This window comes from Battus philenor, unplaced genomic scaffold (assembly GCF_028537555.1).
Source record: "Battus philenor isolate CCGP_79_NKW_IND1 unplaced genomic scaffold, ilBatPhil1.0.hap1 SCAF_17, whole genome shotgun sequence".
NCBI classification, from domain to species: Eukaryota; Metazoa; Arthropoda; class Insecta; order Lepidoptera; family Papilionidae; genus Battus; species Battus philenor.
Window position 1 is genome coordinate 9,329,947 of NW_027181679.1, and position 24,227 is coordinate 9,354,173.

Consider the following 24,227-nt stretch of genomic DNA (forward strand, 5'->3'; position numbering starts at 1 on the left):
TATTTTTTTTGCATAATGAATGCGTAAAATGCTTTTATTTTTAGACAATACTTACATATTTTTCCACTTGTCTAAAATAATCACACGTAAATTGAAAAGCGTTCATAATTTTTTTTATATTTGTTTTAATTTTCAGACACCGCTAGTTTAACGATAACAGAGCCTTCTTGGCAAATTTCAACGAAAGGGTCGTTGACAGGTATAAATGAGCAAATTTCTACATTATTTTAGAAACACATCTTCATAGACAGCATGTATAACATGCACAAAAACCTAGTTATAACATTCATGTATTATTTTACTTTTACTAAATTAATGAAAGATTTAAAAAATAATTAATAATATCAAAACCATTACTGGTTTTCAGAATCTATTGTCGCTTTATTATTTTGATACATTTGTTATTTAAGCACTATCGTTGTCAATTTCATCGAACTTATATTTGTTTTCATTGCATTCCCTTGATAAATCTGTTATTTTTCAAAATATAGCACGTAATATAGATAATTTCAGACACGTGGTTTAAATATTAAGACTATTTTTTTTACTTTAGCTATACCTTTACTTTTGCTTTTAATTTTAAAAATCTTAAGCACTCTTCAATGGTTTCTATAAACTTTAACTTTATAATGCATACGGTTTATTTTTACAGACGAAAATCAAATTCAGAGACAGGTGAATGCAAAATGCATTGATTGTTTTACATGAAGTCATTCATCTGTCATTATTTATTAATATACTAAAACTAAGAACTAAATTAATCACGTACAATATGAACGTGGATTCATTTCACGTTTATTCTTTAATGCGTATCAAATCTGTAGTGTCTTTATTTATTCTATGTATCATATGATTAGAAACGTTAAAAACAGAAAGTAGAATTAAACGTTGTATGAATTTGTTGCATAATAAGATTAATTTTTTTTAGAAGGCACGTCTAAAAATTAAACTTATAATTTATTTGTATATATAAAATATATACGATATATCTTTAGTTACAGACATAGACATTGCGTCAAAAATAACCGAAGTTATCTGGCCAAGTACACATAGACATGTGTCATCCACAGGTATTAATATATGTTGAAATATGTAGATTTCATAGATTTGGAAAGATTATATATAGTTATTTTAACTACACCCACGTATTTTAGATGTTGATTTTAAATGTTCTCATCATTATTGCACTCATATTAAGGTTTTTATTTTTATTTTTCAAGATAAGAATTACCGCGTGAATTGTCTGTTACTATCAAAACGTGTTTAGCTGGACTAACGTATCGACACAAGACGTAACTTAAACATGGTAAACGACAAAGGTATAATTGTTTACCATACAGAGCCAAAAACCTTTCTAATTTCAATAGTAATTAATATGTCGCGTTATCTACAGCAAAGATTTTTACTAGCATATATTTGACATATTAAAAACAACAAAAATGACTATTTTTTATTAGTTAGAGCACATTATAGTAAAAAAATATGACACACTTTACTTGTTACATGTGAAGAACTAAAACTTGACGCCAATGATATATATAACAATTGATTTTAATTTATCGTAGAGCAATAGAACCTGCACAATTTGATGAACAAAAATAAACTGATTTAAATAGTAGTAAGAAGCAATCTAGTTAAGGGTGTGCGTCGCTTCGTTTTTGTTTTCTTGCTTCGACACCTACTTGTAACCATTATTACAATGTTAGATATTATTAATTTATAATGTTATGTATATGTTTTATGTATATGTTATTATGTGTATGTGTATGTATTATTTTTAATGTCAAAGGAATATTTTTCAAACTTAGGTCGATTAGAATATTAATTACATATTTTATTAACTTAGTAAATAAAGTAAACATGCTTTATTAAAATACTATAATGTTCAAACTCGAATTTTTAACAACATATTCGTTCTGAGTGATTGATACTTCATTGCAGACTCAACTGTTTCATTAACGACGACGATTTCTACGACGATGATGTTAAACGAATCATACAAAGGTATTCATGAACAGGAAACTTGCTATATTTTTTTTCTTTGGAAAAAATCTATCAATGTACTGCTTTTGCTTTTGTAGCTCGATGCTGGTACGTTGAATAGAATTTACACTTGCAGATAGTTTTTATACTTTTTCTTCTTGACCTATATTGTTTTCATATCGGAGAAGGTAGACCTAGTCGATGAACATATATTTTATAGTATATTACTTTGTAATTAGTAGTCAACTAGCGCTAATACAGGCTTTTCATTTTGTAGTTGTAGGTGTAGTTTTTGCTTTAATTTTACAAGATTCTACAGAATAGGTAGTACGTACTCGTAGAAAATAGTAGTTATTGTATAAAATAAATGACAGGATTCTTTTTGCCTGCGTACTTCCCCTTAAAACAGTCTTGGTCATGGGTCTTTTCTCACAGCAGAGCCAATAAATTTTTCGCACAAAATTAGTGACTTCATATAAAATTGGACATTGTATAAAATAAACTTTTTATACATCATCCAATCGGTAAAACATAAAAGTATTGATACTTTTTACATGATGGCAAGTTTGAGATGTTAATTATTTTTATTTTTTTGAAATTGCTATCAAATACAGTGAAATATGCGTTTGTCTTATCTGATTGTCGATTGGTAATAATGAGAATTTAAGATCTTATATGAATTGATGAATTTATAGAATTATTAAGGGTTATAGAAAACATATCTTATAATTCATTTATATGAAAAAGTTGATAGCTGGATGTACAATTTAAGTTAACTGTATATTAATTCAGCTCTGTTGGAGTCGTAGTAAAACTTTATTTATACATAAAAGAATCATCTTAATTGGATGGTAACATTATAAGGAAATTCAATATGATTATAGTTTCTCCCAATTTGGGCTCTTTTGGTATTCATATATTCTCAAAATTTACACAATGTCAACGTAAATAACCCTATGTGGATATTAATATTAATAAATGAATACATATGTAGGAGCACGGGCACTTGAATGATAGCTGACTCTAATCTCTCGTAAAGAAGCTTAATGTCTATTTTTTTAGTTAAAGATAAACACCGCTTTTAAAACACTAAATGCTTGACGTGGATCGTGTTATATTTCAGTAAACTGGATTTTTAGTTACAGATACTGAGGTTACACAAAAAACAGCAGAGTATTCAGTGCCGCTTGCAAATGTAGAGAGATACACAGGTATTCTTATAATGATTTTTCTTTAGTTAGCGTGTTCATTTAATTTTGATTTTAGAAAACACAGAAATTTAAGCAATAAAATATTGAGTAAATACAATTCTAAAATAATTCCTATTATTGACTAGTAATTGCAAACCCAAGCGTGTAATATTAAAACTGATCTTTTCAACAAACTTTTTATCATTAACTTTAGATATGACTGTTTACATACCTTACTCCTTTTAATTATATAAAACATTATGCATTGTATTAACCTCAAAACAAAACTAAACTTGCGTTACATAAAAATTAACGACATTTTTATGGAAATTTTAAGTAAACTTTCGTTTAACATCTACATTTGTGACTAATTTAACAAGCTTATTTAACTCCTTGAGATGCTATTTTACTATATAATTTTTAATCATAATATAACTTCGTTAAATTGGAAAAGTAAACTTGATTTTCTTAATAAGTAATATTGTATTTTCAGGTAAAATGTCCACTGACGATGAAGACGTCGCATCACACCATTCGTCGCATCTTACTCTACCGCCATTTACTTTTACAACAACGACAAGACCTAAGAATGTTTTCACTGATACGTCAACCAATTCAACGTCAAGCACACATTCCCCAGCAAGGCCTTCGATATCAGTCACTCCAACTACAGATTCTAAACTAGATGTAGAAACAAGTACAGAAATGAGCGATATAACCGATTCTCTATTAAAAGCTAAACCCAGATTACTTGATTTAAGCGTTGATGAACTGCAAAGTTTTGCGAATGCGCTTCATAATCAAACTAATCAAAATTTAAATAGAAAAGTACTCTCGGACTTGAGTGAAGTATCTTTAGACGTAGACGAAGATGATGAACCACCAAGACTGATAACAAGTGTGCCCAAAAATAAAGAGATATCTGATAAGTTCTACAGTAATCTTCAAGTTCCTTTCAACCCGTTGCTATCAATTGATAGATCGGATGAAATGGAAATGTGCAAAGATAACGAAATTATGTACAAGGTAAGTCATTTTTAATCATAACGTGCTAAGGCGATATTTAGGACTTTAATCTTAAAAGAATTTGCTAATTAACATAAAATCAACACTACCTATACAGTTCTGGACAAATTAGATAATTAGCGTCAATAGTTTAAAAGACATCACTAAATATATCATGAAGACGCTACTAAATTGATAAGTGTAAAAAACATAACTTTAAGCTTTTTTAAAAAAAAACGTGTATAATGCTTTGAGTTACATAGCAATTACTAATTCCATAATTTTTTTAATAGATAAGATATAGTGATTAGAGATCGATTTATTTAAAGTTTTAAAAATGATATACCAATGATAACAATGTTTTGGACTCCCTGTGAACATATATAACAATGTTATGCCTTAGTTAATAATTCACAATTCTTAAAAAGTGTTGTACAAATTAAATCTGTTTTTAAGCTTCAAGGTCTTTAAAAAATAAAGTATTTTAGGTTGGTGAGCGTATAGATCGCGGTTGTGAAGAATCATGTGAATGTACTTCTGCGGGAATATTCGAGTGTTCTCCGCGTTGCAAACATCCATACTCACGCCGCGGAAGAAGATTAAATGATCCGCTGTGTTTTGAGTCACCTGTAGATGAATGTTGCTCTATCATTGCTTGCTCAACAGGAACTGCAGGTTAGATTTATAAAGCGGATAAAATTCCAGTTGAAAATAGTTAAGAAAAATATTCTTACAACATAAGCAAATGTGTCCTTTTGGTAAATTAAATTTGTCTGTACATCATAAGAGCGGACACAGAACGTATATATGTACATAAATACATATGTTTATATATACATATATATAGATGTATACATAAATGTACCAAAGAACGTTGAAGTTAGTCGATAAACAAAAGACCGAAGTGACATTTTGACGACTAATTATTAAAAATGATTTCAATTTGTCAATTGATGAAATGTAGAACTCTTATGGTAAAAAAAAATCCGTAGCTAAACGAATAAAAATATTTTCAGCGACGAGGCTATTCTATCTGTTGTTCGACATTAATGTTACTATCGATATATTATACGACCATTCGTTCTGTCGGCCATCTATTTTTTTATTTTGTATCCGAACTTCTTTGTGAGGATTTATCTTTTGGTTTTTATTATTTTATTGTTTCCTTGTAACATTTTAAAAATATATTCTATAGATCCAAAGTCAAATCAGGGTGATAAATGTCGATATGGAAATGAAACATATGCTGTTGGGGCAACATGGAATATTGGATGCGAACAAACCTGTTCTTGTGAAGGAAACTCTATAGTTACATGTAAACCTAGGTAAATATTTTTTTTCTTCTAAAAATTTTGATTTAATTAACAATCTCGTTGTATTTATTTCAGTAACTAAAATTATATAACTAAGTTATTATTTATTTTTAAACGTACAAATTAATTTGGCATTTATAGATGCAATCGTCTACAACCATCGGATAAATGCATTAATGTGCAAGATCCTAATGATGAGTGCTGTGAAATTCAAGTATGCGATGTATCTTCTGACGTGCACGAAGAACCTGAAAATGTAACATCTTCATCAACTGTGAGCTCCATTAGCACTTCAACGCTAAGCACCACTACTATGCTCCTTAATTCTAACACATCGAAGATAACTGTCTCGTCTACCGCGGCTACATTTTATGGCAATAGTTCTGAGGTAAGGTCTACATAATTCTTAGAGATTTTAAAAAAAGTCTATGTTTAATCCATTTACATAAGAGTACATATACGCTCAATTTTCCTAGTTATTATTTCCGGAGCGTATAAATACACGGCTGCTTTCGACGTTAGAACGAAATAGTTTAGTAATAATAACTCACATCCTAACCTAACCTAAATATAAAATCACACAGATAAACATTAATACTGATAACTGTTGCTTTGCTTGGATGCAAGAATGATTTGTTATTTTGGTTCTCTTTGTTTACTAACAACTGAATTTACTGGTAACCTAAAAGAAAAGAAAAGAAGTGAAAAGTGATCTACACTTGATTTGAAAATTATGAGAAAATTGATGATTTCAAACGTATAATGAATAAAATTAATAATAATGAAATATGATTTAAATTTTCTTTTAAACAGACTTACATTTGAATACACAAAACGGTCATAAGAGCTTTTTTCATATTTCCATATGTTGTAATTGGGATTATATGTTGTAATTAAGAAAATATAGTTTTCATATTTTTTTTCGCATTTCACAGACGGGAAGATCTTTATCTGATGACCAAGATTCCTTCAGACCAACAATGAAACCGTTAGTTTTATCAGAACCCATCGGTTCTGTTACAGTGCTGCAAAATAATAGCGTACAAGTAAACTTAATGCACGTAAACAAAAGCGAAGATCCGGTTCACTTATTACTGAGCAGCGACGGAGGACGTACGTTCGAAGACGTTGAACTGAAATATACGAATCTGATACTTAACTTAGAAGGGGGCAGGGATTACATTTTAAAAACAAGAGAAACTGGAACGAAATTCAATTTCACTATAACCGCTACAGACGCCGCGGCTAACGAAGTGGCGGTTGAAGAAACAATTAGTGCGTCTAAAATCGGATGTCATCAAGACGGAAAGTTTTATGCTGTTGGTTTGTAAATTCAAATATTTTAGTAGTCATACATTTTATAATAATAACTTAAAAGAGCAGTGGAAGCCCAGCGGTAGAGGACTGAGATTGCGATCGCAGGTCGCGGGTTCTATTCCAGGGATGCAATCTTATGTAATTCACACTTTGTGCATTAATTATATAGGATTGCTACTCACAAGCTTCCAGACGATTGGCAGCAGCGTTTTCTGCGTACCATAATACCACACTACGATATCTTTGGGGAAGGCTATGCCTTGTAGTGGGTTTCGATAGGACCGAAAAAACGACTTTAAAGTTACAAAGAACTATTTTTTACAATTAAAATCAGATATATTATGTTTTTTACATTAAATAAATCGGAGGTTAGCTTAGAACTATTTGTTTGTTATTTTTTAAAGTCAAAACACGCCTCAAGCAGTCCTTAGTACTACAGACTGTAGTCTTGTAGTACTAAGAATATAATATATAATATAACTTTTCTTTTCAAAATTTTTCGAAATTCTTAAAAAAAATGTCAGCGAAATTGATATTTATTTTAAAACCCTGATGGTAGTTATGTTCTCATCAGGAAGGCTGCACTGGTTTTACATATAACATGCAAATAAAAAAATTAGAAAATTATGTAATATTTTTAAACTTGTTCCATCTGTACATGTTTCACACCCCTTTTCAGCCGTAAAACGTACTGCTGACCATAGGCCTATAGATTTCCGATATCACCTGTTAGAAACGGCCTGTCTTCTATTTTGTGACGACCTCAATCAGGGTATCCATCTTGTGGGTGGACGTTCTTTATATATACATTATTTTTGTGTACCATGTCAAAGTTTTAGGTTAAAATAATGATAAAATTAAATACGCTGCCTTCTCGTAAATTTATATATATTATTTATACAGCTATGTTTTTATTTAAAACTAGGTGACGAATTTCATATTGGATGCACGGAGCTCTGTGAATGTACTGGCAAAGAAACTCGTGAATGTGCTGCACTAGTATGTCCATCTCATGTCGGTTTGGAACTAGTATCTAAGGGGTGTGTGCGGTGGGCAACCAGCCCTCCAGCGCAGCCGCCAAACTGTTGCCCTAGAAGTGCAAGATGCTTGAGTGATGGAACTTGTCATTACAAAGGAGTTGCGTAAGTGCTTCATTAAAAAAATAATTCTTTACTGTAATTGGAGCAAACGGAATATAACAGAGTATCGAAAAATATAATAGTATAGTGTGGCTGGTACGAAGACATAGTTCAAGGTCGTGAAAAGTCGCTGTATGCGGGCAGTGTCAAACCCTGTCATCATGGCTATCTTTGGGTAAAGCTTTTGCCTTGCGGTAGACGTCTATCGACATGATGCGGTTAATGAACTTAATATTTAAGCCATACTCTGTACCTCATTTTATATTAAGTCATTTGCTTTAGGCAAAGCATACGCTTTAAGGTAGCCGTACGAAATTTTTTTTCAGTTCCAAACCATTTTTTGCACCGAGACTTTCCGCACCCTCTGGGGAAGATTCTAAAAGAATTTGCACTTAATCCAATGTAAAATTGATTTTTAATTTTTAAAGGTACCATCGAAGGCAGTTCACGTTGATTCACCTATTCATTCTACAAAAACAAATCTATGCTTTGTCTTTCTTTCGCATAACGTTTTCAAAGTATTGAAACAATTAAAAATCATCGAACTTAACTTTAGTGTAGAAATGTTTTAAATTGTGATTGACAAATATTTCATGTACATTTCATAATAACACGAAATTACGAAGTATTTTTTTTACTCTTAAACTGATCTAGTCAATATATATTATAATAAAATAGAAAAATAATGAAAAACAAAAATGTTCCGAATTAATGATGCAAATGATTACCTAGTTACATAACATAGTGAAAATTAATTTCAGAGTACCGAACTGGAGTGAAGTACCATTAACTCTAACCGGTTGTGAACAACGCTGCTTCTGCGAGAATGGTGAGCTCGACTGCCAAGAAGTCTGCACACCGCTACCAACCCTACCGCCGCAGACATTACGGTGCCCTCCAAACCACCGGCCGGCCGCTGTGAACATATCCGATGAAGATTGCTGCAAACAGTGGGGTTGTATACCAAATGGTAAGGAATTCGTTTAAGTTTATGCTGATTAGATTTTGTTAATTCTTCATACGGGTGATCGTTTTTGAAATAAGATTGACATTGATTTTAAATACATCGATTTAGTATTATTCCGAGATATGATTAGTAGAAATATTTTCTCTGTCTGAAATGGCAGTGCGAGGGGTACACTGCTCGGGTAGCTGACGGTATGTGGGACCGAAACGTGGGTGATGACCCTGAGCCGATAGACGCGGCGTATGTAGCTGCCATATTAAGAAGACCTAAACACTCTTAGTTGAGGTTGCGGGAAGTCGCTGAATACAAGCAGCGCAAGACGCTTAACGTGACGACCTTTGGAGTTGGCGTCTGTCGACTACCATGATGATGATGATGAAGATAAACATTTGTCTTGCGTAGTATTGCAAGTATAATACAAAATTTTATTTTAATAACATTATTCTAGATAGACATGTACATTCTCTACCCATTTTATAATTATAATGTACATGGATAATATCACTAGTATTATGTAGAGTTAAATGTGACACAGTCCATGTTCGATTTTTATCTATTCCAAATAAAATTATAAATTTGTAAAATAGTTGTAAACATCTTAAGGAATATTTTTTTAAAAAATTCTATAATAATTTATTAAAAATCACGAACAATTACAAAACAAATTGTAACAGGAGTTATAAGAATAAATAATGTACGTTTGTTTAGTGGCAACATGGGATTTTACTTAAAATATTTTGAATTATTGGTGAAGTTTATGCTCTACTATTTTCTTATTTTTGGTATTAATAATCTCTACATAATGCAATGTATTTATGTACATTTATATACTATTAACAAACATTTTATTGGCGACGCAAATCTGGTGCTATGAACATCAACAACTCATAATATATATACGTATAATCATTTATAATTGCATGACCATTAATAACAGATCATCCATCATATTATTGCTTGCAGCTGGATACAAGAACGGATCCAAATATACGCACGTTTTACCATCGCATGATTCATCGCAACTGCTCAATTATGTGACACCAGTAGCACCCGTTTTACCGACATTTACTACATCAGTACTGCCTACACCGCTCGTTACGACTGAAACTACCGACTTCTTTAGACATTTAAGTCCTGTCAAGACTAGACCTAAGACTAATAAAGCAGTGGCCCCACCGCCCGACCCAGGTCCTATTGTTGACGACTCTGCATATCATTACGCACAAGGATCACAGGAAAATCTAAAGAGTGACAATTTAACTACTTACAACCCAAACGATTTTAACCATAGACCCTTTAAACTACTTCAACCTTTACCTCCTGTCACAAGTATTAACGTCAATTGGAAAAACCTACAGCAACCAAATAAACCTGTACTTGTTGCTCCAACACCTGTACAAAATGTTCCATTACCTCACGAAAACCCGAATATAAGAACTAACAATCAAATAAGTTATGTCATACCCGATAACAAAATGCATGATTTGATTCAACAGTATAAACATAATCACATGATGGAATCAAAATCACTCAGTGAACACGATGCTTTCATAAAACAAATGCACGAGTCAGTTAGTAAAGTACCACTTTTACAAGTACATAATTTAAACTACTTTTTACCAGTTTATGACAAGAAAATACCAACTCATATACCATTTGGTTTTGGTGATACAAAAACAACTCCTCGAAGTGTAAAACCATCAAAAACATATTTTGAACCCTTGTTTAACCAAACCTCAGACTATTATAGGAAATATCCAAATCCATTAACATATAAAAATGGTCGTCATGATGTCCACGGACTGCATGGAAAACATGTAACAATATTGAGAAATAAAGATTTGAAACCAGTAAGACCTTCGGAGATAATGAAAAGTGATAAGCAATGGGTTCCACCAAGCTTACACGTGCTTGCAAAAGCACCAAATCCATATGAGACAGTTTTGTTTAGAGTTTTGCCCGAAGCTATAACAGATATGCAAAAAGTTCCTAGCAATAGTGTTAAGCTTCCGAAGGTTTCAGGCAAAAGCTATTCAACGTTAGACCTGGAACACATGCTTTCACAAATGGAAGTGGAATCAGAAGTAAACAGAAATCTCGGACGTTCAGCTGATAAAGATGTAGGGGAAGCGGTGGCAGGTCAGTGACCTCGCCTAGATTTAGTTTTGTATTTGGACTAATAGACTGAATCCACAAAGTATTGGGGACGAGACTTTTTCCCTGTTGTGCTTAAAACGAAATAGATTACTACCTCTACTAACAACCGTGTATTTATTCGTGTTTTATTTTTAGCTTAAACATCGCTTTTCATTATTCCATTACTCTAACCCTTCATTTATTAACACAATGTAACTGATTAGTTTCAGGTTCATATAATTGAATTTCGTACTAACTTTCTCCGCAAAAAACAATTTTTCAGGGGTTTTCTTTCATAATTTTGTGTTTATTGTGTCAGTGTTGTTTTTTCGGGACATTTTATTACTTATTTTTACTAAAATTATACTTTTCAGGTCCACTGCCAGGATTCCCATCTAAACTGCACCCTCAAGAACCATTTATACCCACTATGCCTCCAGAGATACGATATCCACATGACGATTCTGGTATACCAGATTACGAGCATAATAATATACATCGGCCCATTAATTTAGATCAAGCTCTCAGTGGATTGCCTCCTGGTTTGCCCTTACCCCCAACCTATTCTGACGACAATAAGAAATTATCAGTAATATTATTGCAAGCTGATTCGCCGACAAGTGTTAAAATGATATTCGGTCTTCCTCCTGTTTTGGTGGGACTGCGTGGTAGCGTCGATCTTCGGTATACTGATACAGCGTAAGTTTTACGGAATTATTCTAATTTTACATAGAATAAACTACTTGTAACCAAAAAAGTAAAATTCATACAATACAGACTAGTTCCAATAATTCTTATGAGAAATACAGTGAACATCTTGAGGCTGAAATGATGACTTTGATACAAAATAAATTGACCATAACTTGTAGACAAAAACTATCTGGATACCAATACTGGGTCTGATTCTGCTATTAAGCATAAGATATATACTCAATTGTCCTTTAGCATCGAGACAAGTAGAATAAGCCCAACATGACGTTTTATGATAAAATATGGTTTTCCGACATTTTGTAAAAATCACGAAACAAATTTTGTACTAAAAAGATCTATTTATGTTGTACAGGGATGAAGATATATCGCATTGGTACTCGCAAATTTTCGCCCCGGCTGATGAAATTTTAGGCACGCAAAGACTGGATTTCCGTCTAACTGGCTTGAAACCTTCAACGACTTATAAGATACGTGGTAAATTGTACTTACACAATTTACCAGTGGAACCAGAGAGTGATGTGTTTAACGTACGCACTCTAGATTTACCTACGGTAAGTTATTTAAATCAAACCTATTAATAAAAGTTTTTTTTTTATTTTAAAAATATTACAGATTATATAACACAATAGACTCATTTCGAAGGCAATTCTAATCACTTATGCAGCACCTACATTAGCGACTAAAGAAGTCAAAGGCACTCAATCCAGTGAAAGAAATATTGCAATGGCACTAGCTCAAACAGAAAGCCATTGGGCAATAGTTACTTTAAAGAGATCTAGGCTTAGCGTATTAAGCATTATACTACCTCAAACCTAATGAAGTTATAAATGACTGTGGGGAAACAGTTTTCCTAGGAAAAAAAAAAATCCTAAAAATGCTAAATATTTTAAGAAGGAAAGGTCTTTATGTCGTTAGGGACGAAAGGTGAGGCGAGCCTGTGGACGTGGTGTGGATAGGTCCGCCACTCCGTGGATCGACGACTTAGTCAAGGTCGCGGGAGGTCACTGAATGAGAGTAGCGTAAGGCAGGTCATCGTAAAAATCTTTGGGAGAAGCTCATGTTGCTCAGTTTGCGTTTATTGACTGACATGACGATAATGTTTTAAAAGAAGTGTTGAACTGTCGTTTTACCTGCATAATGAATAAATCTAACTACGTACATTTCTGCGTATTCAAGGTGCAACCTGAAGAAGAGAAAAGACGTGAAGTGGACAGCAGACTAGCTGTTGTAGATGTCAACGATACAACGGCTCGGATTAGTTGGAGACACTTTAACGAAGACGAGCTGCAGTACATTGATGGAATTCAAGTGAGGTATGTATTCATAACAAAGATTTTTTAATACGTAATCCTTTTTAAAACAGATGGCCGCTAGTAAAGTATTGAAGAGTAGATCACAAACCAGCGAGGTCAGTATAGAACGTACACCCATAATATAGACGGACGCCCTTTTTAAGATTGTCGGATGTCGGATCAAAAAATATATTATAATACCTCACTCTAAACTTGCAAAAAGTACCTAATAATAATTTTGTGACAATATAAAATTATTTAGCTAATTATCTGTCATTTAATAATTAATTATATAAATTGTAGTTACTTGATGAAATTTAGAAAGTTAATATAGTCCACGAGAGTATTAAGTTTATCAACAACTGTACTTTATGGTCCAACAGCTATTACAGCATTCGCTGTTAATAGATTAATTCAAAGACTTTTTTTCGATGTTTTTTTAATTTGTTAAATTATTAACTCATAATGCTTCTCTCACTTTATAACATAATTGTATTCTTTTTAGATATCGCCCTGTGGGTACACCGATATTCAGCATGACAGAGCTTCTTCATCACAGTCGGTCGTTGGTTGAGCTTGTCGGGTTGCGGTCTGGTGTCCAATATGAAGCTTCGTTGGTTTTGATTCCTCCACCCCGAACTATGACTGAATTATTCGACCCCGCCAAAGTAGAGTTTACTACTTCACCTTATGTTGGTAAGTAATAAACATAATTATAACATTACTATATAACAAAAAAACCTTTGTTATGAAAACTCCATATATGAAAAAATCCGAATAAGAGTGTAGGATTTTTCTTAGGGCCAATTGGTTTTGAGGTATTAACAATAGAAAGTCCGAAGTAGAAGCGTGTATACTCAATCGAGTTGCGCCCGTATTTATATCGACGTAAGCGAACAATTCTATTTGTCTGGATTTCCCCTCTTCAACGCACCGCTGACGATGAGGTAATGTTGCTGCCATATTACCGATGAAAATAAAGAATTTTACTTCTGTGGAACTCCCCGTTTCGATGCGCCGCTGTCTATGACGTAATGTTGTCTCTACAAGAGTTTCCATGCTCAATAAAAGTTTTAAAAAAATAGATTAAGTATACGTGAAACGACCTAATAATTAAAAGCAAACAAAAGAATAATTTACCTAATTTTAAGTCCAGTTTCTGTTTGTATGGTCAAAAAGATGTAAGAACCTAAAAATCTATCGCTGTTTTTAATAGAATGCTATTATTCTTTACAATTATTTTACACTTACACTCAATATTGTATCATTACTGAATCTATATTAGTTATAATGCTATTATAATTACATGTTACCTAGATTAATAAACTTTACATTTAAATTCATCTTATATATAAGATAGATATAAGTATGACTTGTTATGGATACGGGCAACGTAACACCGCGTAATATCGTGGCTATCATGCGGGCAATATTTTTTTTTCAGATCCATACAACTGGTCAGTGGTGTTGGAGGTGCATACGGTGGGATCTGACGCGGCTGAGTTGATGTGGCATGGTGTGCCAGCGCCGGCGGAGAGATGGGTTCGCGTGTACCGAGCTGCTCACGCCTGCGGAACATCAAGGAAGGAACACGACGACTTCCGGTTGGCGGCCCGCGACCTACCGCCCACCGTCACGCTCAACGGCCTGGAACCGAACTCTATGTATATATTTTTGTATTTTTTAACATAATCAATTTTTTATCGAGATATGGTGCTTCGATGTAATATATAAAATTTAATTGTGCGAAATCTTTGAAAAGGTGTGAATGTATAGCTCATTTGCTGTAAATATATGGTACATCCTATACAAAAAAAAACAATAGTCACAGGAATGATAAAGTAATAATAATAAAGTTTTTTCAAAATTCAGAGTGCTGTATATTAAAATTAATTATTGTTTATTAGCTGTTCTTATAGAAAAATAAAGCAACATATTTCAGAGTGATCGTTTTATACAGAGTAAGTAGAAAATTACGTATTGTGTTTAAGAGGTATAAATTTTTTTAATAATGTTAAAGTGTGGCGAGTTTGAGAGTACAGAACGCAGAGGGCACTTAGTCTAGACCTCTGTTTGAGTAGTATCTTGGGCTTCCTTGTGAGCTTTATTTCCAGAGTGAGTGGCGGCGAAGCTCCTAGATCGTTTGAGTGGATGTTCTATGGAGTAATAAATAAGGGCCCCCGAGAAAGTATCTTAGCGTTGGTTATCACTCAATAAGTGTGAAGAATTCCGACTCATAGGTTACTATTGGATATATAATGTATTACTTACACACTGTATTTCCTCCACAGGTGTCGAGTATGGTTAGAGCTCTTCCTAACAAATGGAAAAGTTAAAACAAGTAACGTTGTCGAAATTCACACTAAACCAGAAGACTCTCCAGAAATTATTGACAGTAAGTAATTGACATCAATATAACTAAAATTATTATTTCAGTTATCGACTTTTGATATTTTGAAAATGTATTACATAAACGCTACTAGTTCTTTGCAGGAAATATATGTTTTTACAATTCACTTGTAATACCAAAGAATTATTATAAGACAGATTTAAAAAGTCCTAGTTGTTAAATGGCGATGAGCTAACTTCAGTGCATTATTTTGCAGATGTAATAGAAGCGTCTTCGGTTTCTGGGGGACGGTCGCCGCCTCGTGGTGACTACTACGGCGCGCTGGTGGTTGTGGGAGTCATAGCTGCGCTCGGGGCGCTGACGTCATTGCTGCTACTGTTGGTAGTTGTGCGCCGACACAGGCCTCGCTCCGTACCCATAACGCGTACGTTATATAACCACTCCATTATTAGCTTTAATATGCATTTAATGTGATTGGACTACACCCCTAGTACACTATTTTTGCCTGACATAACATAGCTTTCTTTTGAACCAAGCAATTGTAAGCTAGTGACACGTTTGAAGATAGTTATGAGCTTCAATTATTTAAAAGATACTGAAGTTTGATTTAATAATACTCCATTGATATTCATGCCATATCTATTATAGTCTAGTAGACGGAATACGTGTTCTAGGGTTGCCGTGAAAAGTTTGGGTGATAAAGGATATCCTTGTCTAATACATCGTCTAATGGGTAAATTTCTACCAAACATGCAGATGTCAGATATGGAGTTTCACATACAAAAATATTAAATCATTAGAAACTTGTTAATGTAGAATGCAAAGAATACACAGTATGAAACTTAAAAGATAAACGAACTAATATTTTACGTATAAAGTAATGAATCAAATAGCTGAAATGGACGGTATATCTAATTAGAAGTACGACAAAAAATGGGTTAAAGAAGTAACAAAATGGTGTCCTAGATGTAATAATAAAGGAAAGGGTAGACAGCAACCTAGCTGTGACGATGACATTAGCAGGAACAACAAGAGACACATTATTATGAAGAACACTTCAGAAGTTGCGCTGAAAAGCAATAAGAAACCGGTGTCTAAAGAAAATTAATATTTTAACATTAATAAATTAATATTACTAAGTAGAAATAGAGAAAATTCTTACTTGAACATAGGATTATTAATAAATGCTAAATTTTTGTTATGTCCAGCTGTGAACTTCCTACTACTGAAATGATGATAATGCTATCTGGTGAACTTTTTATTTCTCTCGTTTCATAACTCGCAAATGATACCGTTTTGCAGCTGTTCCATCTGCACCACGGGAGTCGTCTCTACCGCCATACGACAACCCCGCTTACAAGCTTGAGCTGCAACAGGAAACAATGGGTAATGGAAATTATAAATTTAGCATGTGGTAAATATTTTAAAGTGTATTTATTTTATAAATAAGTGTTTGTTATAAAACGGTAAAAGGTGTAAATAGTTTTGCAATTTTATTATAGTATTTGGATTTTCGTCGGAAGTTAACATACATTTCTAGCATATCATCTCTTCTTCGATTCTTATTCTCAAGGTTTGTGGAATATTACATGGATAGACTTACCTATGCTATGGGCAAGAAGGATAAATCTCTCTAGACAGCTCTTTATAGCATTATACTGTACTCACAAGCTACAACAATTATGAGAAAAATATATATACCTTGATCTTCTACCCGGCATTTGATTTGGCACATCGAAAATATTTTGTGTAAAAGTGATTTTATTATATTTATAAAACCTTAATATTCACGATGTGCCATATCAAATGCTGTTTAATGTATAGACGCTTTTGTAATCTAATTTATATCTTCAATATTAAGGTTTAGTTCAGTGATAAATTCTACTCAATATGGCAGCACATATTTGACAGCTAAGCTCCTTATTGATATTTAAATTTGTCTATAAGCTCCTTGAAATATTTTCCAAAATATCACCTACTTAGGATCTTAGAGGTTAATTACTATAATCAAGCACTTTGGCTATATTATTTATAATATATGTGTACTTGAAAAGTTTCGTTGTAAAATAAACTTGCTGTATTATCATAATTCACTACAAAAACAACATGTCCATAATTTAAGTTATTATGAAGCGAATTTTCGCATCAAATCATCTTTGCTAACGTCTTAAGGTTTTCGGAACTTAGGATTATAGATTTTTTTGTTTTTTTATGGACCCCAGTTTTGGGACCTCTATTTATGTGGGAACAGGGGTTTAATTTTCTATATTCAGTTCTAATTGTATATATCACAGTTCTTTTATTTATCACGATTACTGTATTGCTGTTTCTTACATTTTCACTTTTCCTAATATAGTTAATTCTGGTTTTTATTTCTTCTTGCCTGTTTTCCTTAATTATTTTAATATATCACAGCTTTTGCCACCAAGTTGCAGAACTAGAGGAATATCCATACAATACCTGTAAGCGTAGCGCAGGACTTCCTCTAGATTGACAACCTACTTTAAGGTTCGGAAAACGCGTGGTCCTAACTTCTTCCAACTGATCATTTTAGGAGAGGACTATATCCAGAAGAGGGCGCCCTACGTTTAAAATGATGTTGTGTAAACTACATATTATAAATAAATAAATTTAGTTGAAATAAAAATAATAAATGCTTAACGATTATCGAGTTATAGTTTAGCGTCCGTTAAAGTTACCAGAGGTTGGCAACATCCTATTTCAATTTTTTTTGTAATATTTAATATAAAATAGCCTGATAAAGAAACCGTCTCGCTTAGTTAGTGTTAATAGATTTAAGTTATGACAAAACCAGTAAGGACTGTAAATATCAACAAGCTAACAATTTAAAAAAAAAACCTAAAAGGCTGTAATTTTTGGTATAAGTTCTCATCGCATGCGCTAATTGTTTTGCTTACGACTCTGCCTGTTGTAATTGGTAATGAGAAAAGTATATAGCATGATTGTAACTCGGCCTTTGATTTGGCATATCGGACAATATCTTTGAGCAAAAATACCAAGCTGTAAATAGAGCACTAGATGCCCCGCATCTGCTTCGCGATGTTAATGAACGCCTATTAAACTCCCATTGCGAGTGGAGCCTTATGGTTCAAGATATATCATGATTAGCCCGTATAAATAAGCCGAAATGTCTTCAATGTCGATATAAATATATATATATATATCCAAATTTCACATACATAATGCGCGATTTTGAAGAGGTGAGTTAGCACCGAGCACGAATTATACCCATTCACAGAGAATATTTATAATTTTGACTCTCAACGCAATGGCAGCGACTACATCGCTTTCGAATCTTAATTCGAGCGCATCTACACAAAAATATTGTGGCCGTAATAGGCAGCAGTACGGAGCGGGAATCTTGTATATATACATAATTCTTTAAAGTAATTAAAACCGATTGTGTATATAAAAGATTAATATTTCCAACGTGCCAAATTAAAGTCCGTGTACGGCATTGGAGCCTTTGTAATCCTATTAATATCGTACTTAAGAAGGTTTAGTTCGGTAATAAATTTTACATATTGTGTGCCAACAGATCTTTGACAGCTAAGCTCCCGTGGGCACATTGGAAATGGGCTCAACGGGATATCAGAGCGCAGCGTTGGCCCAAACAATGGACGTCGGCCCTACAACGAAATGGCCGTCTAAACTGTCGCATCGGTGATTGTGTATCGTATTGTGTTGTGTCGAACATATTATTTGTTTGAACGTTTAAAACGAAGAAGACTCTTAAGTGAAGACGGAGCTATATACGTGTATTGAAGAATGCAGAAAATAATTATTAAGTTATAAGGTTGGTACACACTAGCACTGTCAAGATAAATAATATAAAAAGAAAAGTAATTACTCTTGATCTAAGACTTAATACACTTTAGTATGTACCTTACCTTAGATATTTCTGCTTTTATTCTGTTACTACTAATTTAAATCCATTTTAAAGCGATACCTTGTGCGTAGGATTTAAGTAATTTGTAAGTAATGTCCTAATTTATTTGCTTAAATAAAAAAGCATTACAGATTTCATGTACACTAAGTATATACGTGTGGTGCAAGTTTTAATTTAGTCTTTGCACTATGATCTTTGAAATTATATACGATCACCAAACATTGCTAAAACTTATATCATTGTAAGTCGATTAATTATACGATACATGCAATAATTAAAGTGCCTTCTTTGTACCTTGTATATAGTGTTAATATATTGTATTTATAGAAAGTGATTTGTTGATAATTGTAGTGAATATGCTATGGACTTTGGAAAATCACTCGCTAGGAATGTCGACAAAATGGATATTAATGAATCACAGTGCGATTATGACATTTGTAAATTTTAAAAATCGAATATAGATGTCCGTTTCTTAATAAAGCTATAGATGAAAGTATCACATCGTTAGTCTTCAGCTTAAAAGTTACAAAAATACTCTATGTTCAAAATAATAATTAATAAAAATTAACATGTTACTCCAACAGTCAAAGGCGCCATTGTGTTTTACATTATAAGGAAAATTAAAAAGGTTATCTTTAATTCATTTTCGTTGTTATAACATATAAAATTAAATTTACTTGCATAAAACATTTTTAAAATTTGTTAAAGTTACCCAAAAATAAAAGGATGAATTATAACGATACTCACAAACTCTGTTATTTATGTTCTGTTAAATGTAATGTAATAAACAAATTATTTAAAAAAGTTTTTTTTTCATTTATTACCTATTTAATTTAAACACTAAGAACTACAAAATAGGACTGTACTATAATTTTAAGGGTTTGTAAAACTAACTAACATAAATGCATTATTTTTTTTATTTATGACTGACAGTGCCCGCGACTTAGTCTGCGTGGAATTTACAAAAAAATATTGATTCATTTAGTTTATTTAATTACGTTTTTAAGTAATTACTCTTTATTACATTAGCTACCTTCCAGTATAAGTTAATCACCACAACCGTCCAGATATTTCAAAGATTAGCTGAAACAAACAGACAGACAAACAAAAATCTTGATAAATATAAAAGTGATATTTGTACCGTATATAAACTACTCAAAACAAAATAGGGCCCACCGCAACTTTGTTTCTAATCGTGTTTATAAATAACTCATATACTAATCAATGACAAAATGAAGCACTACTACTTCTAGCACACATGTTTATTAGTTCATAATGATGTTTTAAAAGTTGACTTTTTTGTTGATTTCAAGTGGGTAGACAAAAAAGTAAAGTGCTTAAATTTATCCATTTCTTAAATTTTCAATCGTTTGTGTTCTCAGTCTTGCTTTAAGCCCAATACTTTGATCACACTTTGTTTAGCTGTGTTTTTTTTCGTTTCGGCATTATTCCCGATTACAATGCCAGGTTCTCGTCGTCATGTATTTATATGCATAGTAAAAAGCGGTTATTTTAATATCATAAACAGACACATTTTATTTATTGGTATATTAACGTTACAATTTTTAATAGCATGCACAAAAGGCCATGCAGATTTTTATTTTTGCAAAGAAATAAATAAGTGAAACAAAATTTTTGAAAATTGAGTTAAATTATGGAAAAGAGTAAAATAAGACGTAACAAGTCTCTGTTTGCAGTTTCATTAGGAGAATAACTATACGCATTTAAAATTGTCGTTTGTTACATTATTTAAGTAGTAATAGATAAGATAGTGTCTAATGTTATTTGACGTGAAAGCATATTTTAATAATTTTAAAATAAAGTTACCTGTAATAAAATCTTATCTGTTCTTATGTACAACCAAACTTTAGACTTCATATATGTATAAATGAAAGAGATCATAAAATCAAACATTGTTTTAAGTATGACAAAGTATTACAATAGTTGATATAAAGATTAACTGTTTAATGATTTTAAATTTATAAATGATAAATCGTAAGAAAAACTCTAAATATATCTAGCGATAGACGTGTAATTTTCAGAAAAGACGTTATTATTCTAGGAAGCTAATTTTCTTTATAAGATTATGGAAATTGCCGTGGAAGTCCGCACTCGCTAATTGCATTTCGTTGTCTGCACAGTAATTGTACAGTGCTCGAAGTTGCCTTTGAATATTCTTCTGTCTCATTCAGTAGTCAATTAATGTTTATCTATGGCTAAAGCGTCATTTATTATTTGTTAAATTAAATCGTTTTAAATATTTTTAAAAGCCTAACATTCAAAATCTTTGATTAAATTACTTAACCATTGTCGGCACATAGGCCTTTACTAAAAGGGTTGTATTCACCCAAAGGCATACGCAAGACTTATGATGACAGAAGTATCTACCGCATCCTTGGCTGGTTACGACTAAACTATGCAATACGTTGTGCATTTTGTATCAACTTCGTTAGGAAAATATAGTAAAGTGTCCAGTGGCGGATTGGTATTCAACGGATAGGTTAATAAACGATATATTGAGTGTAAATTTAATTCGTTTCGGGGTGCAGAGAATCCGTGCAACTGCTTCTGTATGCAAACCCCGTTACAAGGGCCCAGTCGATCTTCAAGGACCTCCGAAAGCATTGAACTAGTTAAAAGCAGTTTACGAGAAAATCCACAACTTTAAATACGGAAAAGAACAGTTTCACTAGACTTCCAAAAGAGAGAAACTTTCCTCCAAAACCTGATAAGTCGTTCAGGGGACATCCCGAGGCCACTGAGGCCACCCGACTCAAATGGATTTTTACGTAGCTACTTCTAAGAGAAAGTTTACAGTAATAATCCCCGAACGATTGTGAATTATAAATATATACGACGTAAAATCAGCTTGATTGAATAACAACACAAATGGGTCCATTTTGAACAATGTGTTCAAGTCAACCGAGTACATTTGGATGACATACTCTTAACAAATTAAATCTACATTTCTATTTTATAGTTATATGCTTTAATTAAAACTATATGTCAAATATTACAATTTTTTCAGTAAATCTGAATACATATATATATATGCCACCAAACAACCTGTATATCGATAGATCTATCACTGACTCGTAATTTCATTGGTTGCATATTACATTGAAATTTGATACAAGTTATCAATTAATCAATTTTCTTGAGAAATTGCTTAAAACAAATCTGTTATGTTTGCGGCACGTTTAGAAATAATTGAAAACCTAAAATTTTATTAAGCTACTAATATATTTATATTTAGAATATGATACTATGAACAGTTCCTGCAAAAATTTTCGATTTTCACATTACCGAATCATTAGCAGGAAAAGTAATTTTGTTTCCTTGATTACACATATTACACATACATATGTATGAATTCGCCTTTCATCTAGCTCATACATTATATATTTATGTACATTACAGTATAAGATTAATGAGACAATTTCGTAGCAGTCAGATGAAACGATCCGTAACTGTCGTCAGCTATATCGTGTGGAAATGAAATTAGGTTGTATGTCACGGTTATACTTATATTTCTAAGTAATTTATAGTGTAAGAAGCCTATTCAAATATTTGATGTTTTATGAGAAAATTCTTCTTTGTCTGAGAGGGGGGATCTTCTGGGTATTTTTATCTTTACTCATGAAGGGTATGTGTCATTTCTTGCCTCAGTTGGGATGCAGGTTGGTGAATGCAGTTATTAATGTCAGAAGTGTTCCGAAGATGCTGCTACCCATCGTCAGTGAATACTTTTCTCCTAGACCGTTGTTACGCCACCCACTGGAAGAGAGAGTGAGGATTTCTATGCATCGGTCTTATATCCAGCTGTGGGCGACCTATTACTGAAATGGTGACGATGAAAAAATATTTTTGACCTAACATAGGTAGTAACTTATATAATTACTACATACAAATTTCAATCCACAATCACGGATTAAATTGCGGGCTTACCCTAAGTTACAATTTGAAAAATGGCTTTAATAAAAAAAAAACTATATGTTTAGTACGAGCATTTTGATATAAATAAAGCGATAAAAAAATTAAACATTGACTTCTCAGCATTCCATGGATTGCTCGTGCCAGTGTCGGGTCCATCGTATCATAAGAAGAGGGCATGGTGTTCGAGGCTGACGACCCGTGAAACCGGTTTAAAGAGGTTTGAAATATCTGAACACCAATTCAGCTTCACCAATCAGACCTCTCTCCCTACCTGGCTAAAATTGAGCTAATCCTTGTAACTTTATAATACCCGTCGAAGACCTGAGTTGATGCTTGGTCTAGACAGGCCTTAATCATTTAGCAGGCTATAGAAAGATTTTTCTGTTATACACTGACTCCTAGCTTCTCCGCATACGTATTCACTTCATTGACATGATCGAAGTATTTGTTGCATGTATGTGTCCTTTGGTTTATTTGCTTCCCACGGAAAAGTTTGTTCTTAATACTGTACTTTTTCTTTTAAATAAATGTAACGTTCACGTGAGAACGCTCCGTATAACTGACCAATATGGTTATCAACACTTTTTTTAGTTAAATTATTATTGCGTGTTCGAATTCAAATTTGAACGCCGATTTGAATTCGGACGCTGACAGTCAGGTAAATTAATTAAATTCGACCAATTTGCTTTTTTTTTACCGATCGCACTTGGTTTTCATTTTCCTCGTTTTCGAACAAGGAAAAAAATACCGAGCATGGGTGGTTTTCACCGACACCCGTATAACGCGTATATTGGAGTAATCTCAGTCTAGGCGACACAGCCATATCCATTGGAATTATATGCCGTTTTTAAATAAATTTCTTATAAACTATTACATTTAAAAAAATATCATATGCAATTAATAATTTGAGACGAGAAATTCCTTTAATAAGACGCACTAGCCAACTAATTTCATAAACAGCTGTTAATCCAAATTACG

The 24,227-nt window shown here is 32.7% G+C and overlaps 1 protein-coding gene across 2 annotated transcripts in view; it reads left to right on the top strand.

The window, feature by feature from the left end:
• The window catches only part of sas (stranded at second), a 63,895-nt gene extending 43,981 nt beyond the window's left edge, over positions 1-19,914 (top strand). The window contains exons 3-19 of one of the 2 annotated variants that reach the window (XM_068762862.1): positions 3,123-3,194; positions 3,667-4,199; positions 4,667-4,853; positions 5,374-5,503; positions 5,633-5,879; positions 6,427-6,814; positions 7,734-7,950; positions 8,709-8,917; positions 11,425-11,749; positions 12,114-12,312; positions 12,938-13,074; positions 13,559-13,749; positions 14,498-14,717; positions 15,345-15,448; positions 15,660-15,827; positions 16,706-16,789; positions 18,963-19,914. In XM_068762862.1, coding sequence (XP_068618963.1) covers positions 3,123-3,194; positions 3,667-4,199; positions 4,667-4,853; positions 5,374-5,503; positions 5,633-5,879; positions 6,427-6,814; positions 7,734-7,950; positions 8,709-8,917; positions 11,425-11,749; positions 12,114-12,312; positions 12,938-13,074; positions 13,559-13,749; positions 14,498-14,717; positions 15,345-15,448; positions 15,660-15,827; positions 16,706-16,789; positions 18,963-18,970 — 3,419 coding nt within the window. In that variant the 3' untranslated portion in view covers positions 18,971-19,914. The remainder of the gene's footprint in view (positions 1-3,122; positions 3,195-3,666; positions 4,200-4,666; positions 4,854-5,373; positions 5,504-5,632; positions 5,880-6,426; positions 6,815-7,733; positions 7,951-8,708; positions 8,918-11,424; positions 11,750-12,113; positions 12,313-12,937; positions 13,075-13,558; positions 13,750-14,497; positions 14,718-15,344; positions 15,449-15,659; positions 15,828-16,705; positions 16,790-18,962) is intronic. The other variant, XM_068762863.1, reaches the window with a different exon arrangement.
• The last annotated feature ends 4,313 nt before the right edge of the window (positions 19,915-24,227 follow it).